The sequence below is a fragment of the Ailuropoda melanoleuca genome, chromosome 13, assembly GCF_002007445.2.
Source record: "Ailuropoda melanoleuca isolate Jingjing chromosome 13, ASM200744v2, whole genome shotgun sequence".
NCBI lineage: Eukaryota > Metazoa > Chordata > Mammalia > Carnivora > Ursidae > Ailuropoda > Ailuropoda melanoleuca.
The window spans coordinates 28,080,002-28,088,937 of NC_048230.1; the positions used below are offsets into that span (position 1 = coordinate 28,080,002).

An 8,936-nucleotide genomic window follows, 5' to 3' on the forward strand; every position below is an offset into this window, starting at 1 on the left:
GCTAATGCCTGGGGTGGGGTGGGGGCTAGGAAGGGGCTGGACTACTTTGGGAGAAGGAGGCTGGGATGGCCCCCCTAGGGGGCAGAGAAGAGCTGAAGGCTCACAGGTTCTCCCCAAATCTGGCAGCAACAGGCCTGGCTCTTCAGGAGCCACAAGGAGGGAGTGGGCCAAGAATCGGAGGAGCTGGGCCATCGCAAGGCCCCAGGGTCACAGGGAAAAGAGCAACAGCCTGTTCTCGCAAGGCCCCAGGGTCACAGGGAAAAGAGCAACGGCCTGTTCTCGCCTGTTCTCAGAGGGGACCAAAGCAGCGCCCAGAACCCTGCTGAGACCAGAGTGGAATGGAATGGGCAAAGCGAGCAGGCTGGAGGGGCTGGGTCTCCTTCCACCCCGCAGCTCCAGAGGAGGAGAGAGCCTCTGTGGCGGGTTGCAGCCCGGCACCCCAGGAACCCCAGCGTGGGTCAGTCCCGCCCTCAGAAGCGCTGGACACGGATGTGGACGAAGAGCGTGGCTGGCGACAGTGAGGCCCCGTCCTTGGAAAGCAGGTGGATGTGGCGGTAACCTGTGGGGAGCGTAGCCACGGGTCAGGTTCTCTGCCCCCGACCCTGCAGGGCCAGGACCGCGGGGGTGCAAACCACATCCCCCCCGCCCCGGGCTCAGGGCAAGCTCTCGGAGGACATCCAAAGCCCAGGTAAATAGGGTCCTGGAGGCGCAGACTCCCATCCCTTCCATCCCCGCCAACCTTGCTTCAGGCTGTTGAGAGGCAGCGTAAACTGGCCCACAAAGTCATTGGGGGAGGTGGTGTCATAATCTTCCACCACGAAGCGGACCAGCACCAGCTCCGGAGCCCGCAGCTGGAACTGCAGGGTCTGCCCCCAGCGGGGGTTGAAGCCTAGGGAGCAGGCAGGCCAATCAAGAGCCAGCCGGCCCCCAGGCCCCCCCACTGCCTCCAGCGTGCCCACCCACCGTTGTTGAGCACATAGTTGGTCTCCTTTCGAGCACAGTCTGCGGGCACCCCATGGATCTCTACACGCACCAGGGGGTCCACGATGGAGTTCGGCTTCTCAGTGTTCAGCTTGGGCAGCTGCTGTGCCGTCAGCACCTGCAGGGGATGAAGGGGAGCTTCGGTCTGGCCCCCTTGGGCCCCCCATGCCTGCCTGTCCCCCCTGTTAGGGCAGGAAGTCCCTTGCCCTCAGCACTCACCCGGATCCTCCCCGCACGGGACCGAGACTCGGACTGCCCTCACCCCAAGCCGTCCCCAGGCCTCCTCCGTCTGGTACTAAAGCCTGGCACCCTGCAGATAATCTCTCCAAAACTAGCTGTGACCCCAGGGTCGGGCCTGTCCAGGCTGCTGACCTGGATGGTGAGAGTCGTTCTGGGGGGCCCAGGGCACTCAGGGTCAAAAGTTGTGTCGGGCTGCCGCAGGCAGGCGGGTTTCAGGATGTAGCCGCACTGCCCGTTGACGAGAAAGCGCCCGGCATTGAGGTCCATCTCGTAGCCTGGTGTCTGGAAGTTCAAGGCCACTGTGGACACAGTGGGGTCAGGGCAGGGGCTCTTAGTGGCCCTCCTCTCACCGCTCCGTTTCAGGGTCTCACGGGCCACCCCCACCGGGGCTTAGGGGGTGCCTCGTGGCATCGTGGCAGCCAAGGGACCCAGCCCCCCTTGTCACCTGCACGTTATCCCTGGTATCCCTCCAGGCCAGAGGGTGCAGCTGGGCACAGGCCCAGGGCAGAGTCGGGCCCCAGGAAGCCTGCAGTTTCCACATCTGCCCCCGAGGGGACCACAGTCCCCTCCTTTGCTCCTTTGTTGGGGCTCGGCATCCCTCCAGAGCCCACTCTTGTCAGTATTGATTCAGTGGGACTGCCAGGGATATGTGTGTGTGTGTGTGTGTGTGTGTGTGTGTGTGTGTGTGTGTCAGGGGGCACATGGGAGTAGAGGTTTTGAACTTTTGTCTTCATAAAAAATGTCAGACTTTTACACTGTTATGAAGAAACAAGTCTGATTTGTTTGCCCACTTATTTTCCTTTTTTTTTTTTAAAGATTTTATTTTATTTATTCGACAGAGATAGAGACAGCCAGCGAGATAGGGAACACAAGCAGGGGGAGTGGGAGAGGAAGAAGCAGGCTCATAGCGGAGGAGCCTGATGTGGGGCTCGATCCCATAATGCCGGGATCACGCCCTGAGCCAAAGGCAGACGCTTAACGACTGAGCCACCCAGGCGCCCCTACCCACTTATTTTCCTGACAATTATTCTAATAATTGTTATTACCAAGAAAACGCATTTTTCCACCTTCTGGAAAGCTGTACGGCCCCATCCCTGCCCGGACGTCTCATGGTTCCCTGGAGGCCACCCCCACACGGCCTGCCTGTCCCTGCTCCTCCTGCCCCACTCACCCAGCTGACAGCCTGAGTTCCACATCTCCTGGGGGCTGTAGTTGGCCGAGTTCATCCGCAGCCCCAGAGGGTAGACGCGGGTCAGTTGACGGGCATTGTGCCTGACAAAGCTGTTCCCTGGGGGAGAGTTGGGGCAGGACTGTGAGGGCCCCTAGGGTGTCCCTCACCCAGTGTCAGGGCCTGTAACTTCCTCTGCCCCAACTCCAGGGACAAGCTGGGAACAGAGGCTGAACTCCCCTGCCCCCAGATCCCCCTGCCCCAGGGCTGAAAGGGCCTCTCAGAGGAGCTTACTGAAGCCCAGAGAGGGCCAAGGTCCCCCTTCCACACCCTCGCACTGCATTTCAGCCCCAAATCCCCGCATCCCCCCCCAACTCAGTGCCTGGAACAGGGGCCACAGGCTGACATCTGGCTCTCATCCGGCCTCCCCCATGCACTCCTCCAGCGCGCTGTGGGTCCCCAGGACTCTTCCCGCTTGCCATGCCTCCAGGCCTTCGTCCAGCCTGCTCCTCCAGCCTGCAAACCCTTTGCCCTTCTTCACCTGGCTGCTCCCGCCCCATCCTTTGGTCTGGGGTCTTTGCAGGCATCCCCTGCTCCAGAGTCCTTCCCTGATCTCACGCCCTCTGCCGGGCTCCCCCAGCCCCCACCACGGCCCACTGGTCACCCTGCACCACCTCTCCCGTCTATGTCTGACCCTGCCACTAGGCTTGACAGGCGGCAGCCTCCCTCCTCCCTGGACCCTCTTTCCTCCCTCGATGCTGGCCTGGTGCTGGGCATGTGCCGGGCGCTCATCCCCTGAGCCCCAAACTGGGGACCTCCTGACCCCTTCACTGGCCCTGAAATCCTCTTAGTCTCCTTTCCAGACCAACTTCAGGATGCCCCCCCACCAGGAGACTGCAGGCCTCCACGGCGCCTCCAGCCCCCCATGCCTGATGTCCCAGCTCCTACCTGCCTCTCGGATGAGCTTCTTGGCCTTGCGCTCGTTGAGGGAGCTGACCTGGCAGGGCTGGGGCGGCACCGGGTTGGGGTGCAGGGTCCGCAGGCGGGTGGCACAGCAGTACACGACCAGGGCCGACAGCTCGGGGGAGATCTGCTTGGCCTGGGAGATGAGCCTCAGAGGGGGTCCACTGGCTCCAGCCCCCTCTGTCCTTCTAGCTTCCTTCCCCTCCCAGAGCAGCTCCTCCCACCCCCGCCCGGCTGGCCCGGTGGTCCCACTCACCCGCCGCCTCTGTTCTGCGGCCTCTGCCTCCCCTTCTTCCTCTTCCTCTTCCTCCTCCTGGTCGGACAGAATTCGACCATCCTCGCTCCAAGCAGCTGGCAGCTTCTTCCCCTTCACCAGGACCCGGCCCTTCAGCTGCTGTAGGGGCCCCATATGGAAGGATTATGCCCTCTTGCCCCTGTCAGTCATACAACCACCACTATGTGAGGGGCTGACCGGGGGGAGCAGGAAAGGCCAAGCGAAGATGAGGGATGCTTCGAATAGGAAAAAATGGGAAACAACATATAGCGCCATCAACAGGGGACTGGCTAGGGAGGTCCCCCAAACAGAATACCACACGGCAGCCTTTCCAATGAATGACACAGCTTGGGACCGAAAGAGGAGCTCTCTTCCAAAAAGATCGCCCGTGAAAAAAGGGACTGTAGAACATGTAATCACATGATCTTCCTTGTGTAGAATGTGAAAGAGAAGATAGCTCTGCACATAGGTATATACCCATGGGAACATTCTGGAAAGACGCACAAGAAACTTAAAGATGGTCACTTCCTGTGAAACAGGACAAAAACCCGTTTTTCACTGTATACACTTTTGTATAGCTCAATTTTTTTTAACCATGTTTGTTTCATGATGATAAAAAAAAAAAAAATCAAATCACACACACACCCAGAGGTGAGCCAACATTCTCTGCACATTTGGATTGAGAGTAGGAGGAAAGTTTTCTCAAGGAGCCGGAAAAACACGAATGTCCTGAGGAGGCAGATAAAATGTTCCGGGGTTTGGGAGGAAGAACCACCCCAGGCCAGAGAGCAAAGGAAGTTCCTCGGACCGCAGGAAGCGGTGGTTTACGCTGAGCTAGAATTCTAAGCAGGGGGCACTTGGCAACGGTGATGGCTGGGAAGGGAGCTTCAGGTGAAGACGCGCCAACCAAGGCCTTGGAGGTGGGACAGGCTGGTTTGAGGGGACTCTGTAGCAGGGCGGCAGAGTGGGGCGGTGCGGGGGCAGGGCACGGGTGAATAGGGTGCAGTGGGTCTAAGCAAGACGGGTGGGTAGGAGAGAGACAAGACCATGGGGTTGCAGAAGTCGGATGAACGCAGGGGAGGCTGAGGCAGAGAGATGTAAGGGGTCCTGACCTGCGGAGGGGGTATAGCAGGGGTGGATGGTGGAGTGCAGCCGGATCCTCCCCTGCCAGGCTGAGAGTCTGGGGCACTCTTTACCTCCGGGGATGGCAACTCTTCAGGGGTCTGGGCGCCCAGCGCTTCTGTCACCAGTGCGTCCCCCAGGATGGTGCGAAGGTGGCGGGCCATGACAGCCTGCTGCTCCAGCCCACAGTGGTTCTCGAGGGACAGGATGACAGGGTATGGGGACAGCTGCGGGGGGAGGGGCAGCAACTCAGAGCCACTTCCCCCTCCCCCTACCAGGACCCCCACTACACCTGGCCCCCAACCCCCTTCAGGACGGGCAGGCAAAGGCATTCTGGGGGGCTGAGTAGGTGGAACGTGGGACATGCTGTGGGGCCAGTGTGTCCGTGGGGGGACAGAGGTCAGATCTGGGGTCTCAGGGAAAGGGTGGAATGTCTGGGAAGCTGAGGACAGCTGCAGGAGTGGTTTTGTTTTATAAATGCCCTTTATGCGGGCAGCTGGGGGGCTCAGTCATTAAGCGTCTGCCTTTGGCTTGGGTCATAATCCCAGGGTCCTGGGATCGAGCCCCACATCGGGCTCCCTGCTCAGCGGGGAGTCTGCTTCTCCCTCTCCCACTCCCCCTGCTTGTGTTCCCTCTCTTGCTGTCTCTCTGTGTCAAATAAGTAAATAAAATCTTTTTTAAAAAATACCCTTCATATGTTAATGACATTGGCCATGTTGTTTATGTTCCACACTTCCCCCAGCCCATAATTTTTAAAAAAGTTTATTTATTCATTTTTTTTTTAGTAATCTCTATACCCAATGTGAGGCTTGAACTCACGACCCCAAGATCAAGAGTCGCACGCTCATCCGACTGAGCCAGCCTGGTACCCCCAAGCCCACCATTTTTTGTGGGTAAGATTTGCCTATAGCTTGGGGCGCCTGGGTGGCTCTGTTGGGTAAGCATCTGCCTTCGGCTCGGGTCATGATCCCAGGGTCCTGGGATCGAGTCTCACTTCGGGCTCTTTGCTCAGCGGGGAGTTTGCGTCTCCCTCTGTCTGCCTCCCCCCCTGCGTATGTGTTCTCTTGCTCTCACTCTTGGGCTCTCTCTCTGGCAAATAAATACATAAAATACTAAAAAAAAAAAAAAGATCTGTGTATAGCTTAACAGAAGTTGCAATTTTATGCAGACTCCATGCTGAACTTCTCTTTCATGGCTTTCTCCTTGGGAGTCATGATTAAAACCTCCTTTCCTACCCCCAAGGTTTTCTTCTGGACATTTTGTGATTTTACGGTATTTACTGAACATGAGGATGGAGGAAGGGAGCCTCTCGCTCGGCTTTCTTCTACCCCATCGGCCAGCTGTCTCAGCAGCACTTGGTGAGTGAGTGATTCTCTGGACAGGGGTGGGGGGGTGGGGGGTTCTTCCGGAAGGACAGAGGACGCTGGGGTCACGGGGGAGGCTCTGGGGCTGGGCACAGGGGTCCTGGGAGCTCACAGTGAAGGCGTGGTCGCGCACGGTCTGGATCACATCTCGGAAGAGGATCTTAGAGGTGAGAGTGTGGCCGTGATAGATGATGGGCTCCCCTCCTGGCCCCTCCCAGCAGTCCAGCTCCACACAGCGGCATCCCTGGGCAAAGGCCCTGCGGACAGACAGATGGGCGGGCGAGGTGTCATGTGGGAGCCACAGAGCAGAGCAATGGATGGGCTGAGACAGGTAGCCGCCCCCCGCTCAGGAAGCCCAAAGCATCCCCGAGCTGGGCTTCCAGATGTGTTCACCTCGATCATCCCCCGCTGCGGTACCTGACATAGGCCTCGGTGCTGCTGAGCCCCCCGATCTGAGAGTCAGTCAGATAGGTGTTGTGTGAGGAGGAGATGAAGTAGTGGGGGAGGGGCTGGTCCATGTCCTGGAACACGCATGTGTGGGCCGGGTCCAGGGCAGCCCCTTCGGGTGACAACAGGTACATCATGAAGCCATCCAGTGTCATCAGGTCATGCTGCTTGGCTGCAAGGACCGGCAGGGGAGATCGTCAGGCCACCGGGAGGACCCCCATGTCTGGCTCCACGGGCCCCCAAAGCTCACTCAGCGTAGTAATAATGAGCACCTATCTACTGACTGGCCTCTACTTAAGTTATGCCATTTATTTTTTTTAAAGTAAATCTATACCCAGCGTGGGGTTCGAACTCACGACCCCAAGATCAAGAGTCACTCTACCCACTGAGCCAGCCAGGTGCCCCCATAAGTCATGTCATCGGCCAAACCCTGTGAGGCAGGTACGCTACCATGTCATGTTACAGATGGGGCAGCGGAGTCTCCGAGAGGCAAGGTAACCTGCCCGAGGAGGCACCCACAGCCGGGAATCGTGGAGCCCCCTTAGCTGGAAGCCCGGACCTGTCAGATGCCGAGACAGGGCCGCGTGGACCCCAACCCCGTCTGTCAGACCCCCACCTGTCTCGTTGAGCTCATAGGTGTGGATGAGCTTCTGGGCGTGGGCCAGCATGACCCCGTCCTCGCCCTGGTCCTCTAGGAACTCCAGCAGCTCCGGGGCGCTCAGCACACGGTCCTCGCCGGAGTACCGATGGAATATCTCCTCCAGCTCGGGGCGTTTCAGCAACCGCCGCAGAAACTCCTCGATCTCAGCCCCCTCCAGCCGCTCATTGTTGGAGTGGTCGCACTCCTGGAAGGCAGCGCAGAGCAGCTCAGAGGACACCCTGGGAAAGCCAGCCTGCACCGACGCATCCGACATCGACCACGCTGGGCAGGCAGGGGTCCCCCGGTTCCCAGGCAGAGAAACTGAGAGCTAGCAAGGAGGCTCTGGGTGTCCCACAAGCTCACCCAGCTGGAACACTGCAGGGCTGGGATTCTAAGGAAGGTCTCCTGGCTTTAGCGCCTGTCCCCCTGCACCATGACCTACCCCCGAAAATCAAGATGTGGGAGGAAGAGCAGTGACCCAGGGGCGCCCTCCTCCCATGTGTACGCAGTGCCACCCTTCTGTCCCCAAATCCACATCCAGGGTCAGTGAGCCACAAATAACTGAACTCACGGGGAGTAGTCCCCGTGGAGCTGTGGGCCCTGGTGGACAGGGGCCATGGCTCCCGCGTCTTTCCGCATTGCAGGTGGGTCAGACAGTCACCACCCACATAGGCGTCTGCCACGGGCTCCAACCCGATGCCGAGCAGACCCCCGTGAACCTCCGTCAGTGCTCCCACATGTGGGGTGTCTACGGTCACCGGGGGGGGGGGTGCCCCGTGTGTCACCGTGGAGGAGGGTGTGCATGTGAGCCCATGAGCTGACTCCTGCCTGCACGCCCGTGTGCGGTCACCGGGGCTTGCAGACTCAGAGAGATGAAAAGCACAGCTTTGCGGCTCACTCTGGGGGAGCGGGAGGGTCCTCCCCAACCCGGGGCTCTGCCTGAGGGTGAGGAAAGAAGTCCTGGGACGGTGGGCCCATCGTGACCCAGCGCCTTCACGGGGGCGCAAAAGGCTCACTAGGCCCAGATGTGGCCTTTCCGCAGGGAGAGGCCCCTCCGTCCACAAAGGCCGGCGGCGAGGCCCGCGGGTGCGACGGAGCTCAGAGCGGGGCAGGAGCCCACCTTGAAGAGGCGGTAGGCGTACATGTCGTTCATGTCCACGTTGACCATCCTGAGCAGGCTCTTGATCTCCTTGAAGCTCATCTTACTGTCCTGGTCCGAGTCCGCGCGGTGCAGGTAGGCGTGGATCCAGGTGTGGGCGCTCAGGAAACAGCCGCGACAGCCCGGGCACCGCCCCTCCCCCCAGGGTGACGGCCAGGGACGCCCCCGCGGGGGGGTGCCCCCGGGTCGAGGGGCTGTACTTCCCTCTGCCCGCGGCCCCCATGGGGCCAGGACCGGGCACCCCAGACGCGGAAGGCCGCGTCGCCACCCTCTGTCCTGAAGACCGACCAGGGTCTCTGGCTCGGCCCGCGGGTCCCCAAGGTCGGGTCCTCCCTCCCCGCCACCCCGGCACCCGGCAGGATATTGGTCGAGGCGCTCGCGCTGGCTCATGGCGTCGAGGCGCGCGCGCAGCTTGGCGAGGCCGCGCACCCAGCACTGCGCCTCCTCCGCCGTGGCGGCCGCCAGGTCCAAGTTCTTGCGGCGGCCCTTGAAGGCGATGGTGAGGCAGCGCGCCGGCGGGAAGGCGCCCCCGAAGCGCCGCAGGCCCTCGGACTGGTGGCCCTCGCGGACGGCCTCCC

The 8,936-nt window shown here is 60.5% G+C and overlaps 1 protein-coding gene across 1 annotated transcript in view; it reads right to left on the reverse strand.

The window, feature by feature from the left end:
* Positions 1-8: 8 nt before the first annotated feature.
* Positions 9-8,936, reverse strand: part of PLCD3 (phospholipase C delta 3) — an 18,129-nt gene continuing 9,201 nt past the window's right edge. Inside the window, exons 3-15 of the mRNA XM_034641735.1 lie at positions 8,723-8,931; positions 8,320-8,449; positions 7,176-7,404; positions 6,530-6,731; positions 6,225-6,369; positions 4,823-4,975; positions 3,609-3,746; positions 3,338-3,488; positions 2,393-2,509; positions 1,354-1,520; positions 964-1,099; positions 740-889; positions 9-559 (exon numbers count right to left, since the gene is read on the reverse strand). Coding sequence (XP_034497626.1) covers positions 471-559; positions 740-889; positions 964-1,099; positions 1,354-1,520; positions 2,393-2,509; positions 3,338-3,488; positions 3,609-3,746; positions 4,823-4,975; positions 6,225-6,369; positions 6,530-6,731; positions 7,176-7,404; positions 8,320-8,449; positions 8,723-8,931 — 2,016 coding nt within the window. The 3' untranslated portion in view covers positions 9-470. The remainder of the gene's footprint in view (positions 560-739; positions 890-963; positions 1,100-1,353; positions 1,521-2,392; positions 2,510-3,337; positions 3,489-3,608; positions 3,747-4,822; positions 4,976-6,224; positions 6,370-6,529; positions 6,732-7,175; positions 7,405-8,319; positions 8,450-8,722; positions 8,932-8,936) is intronic.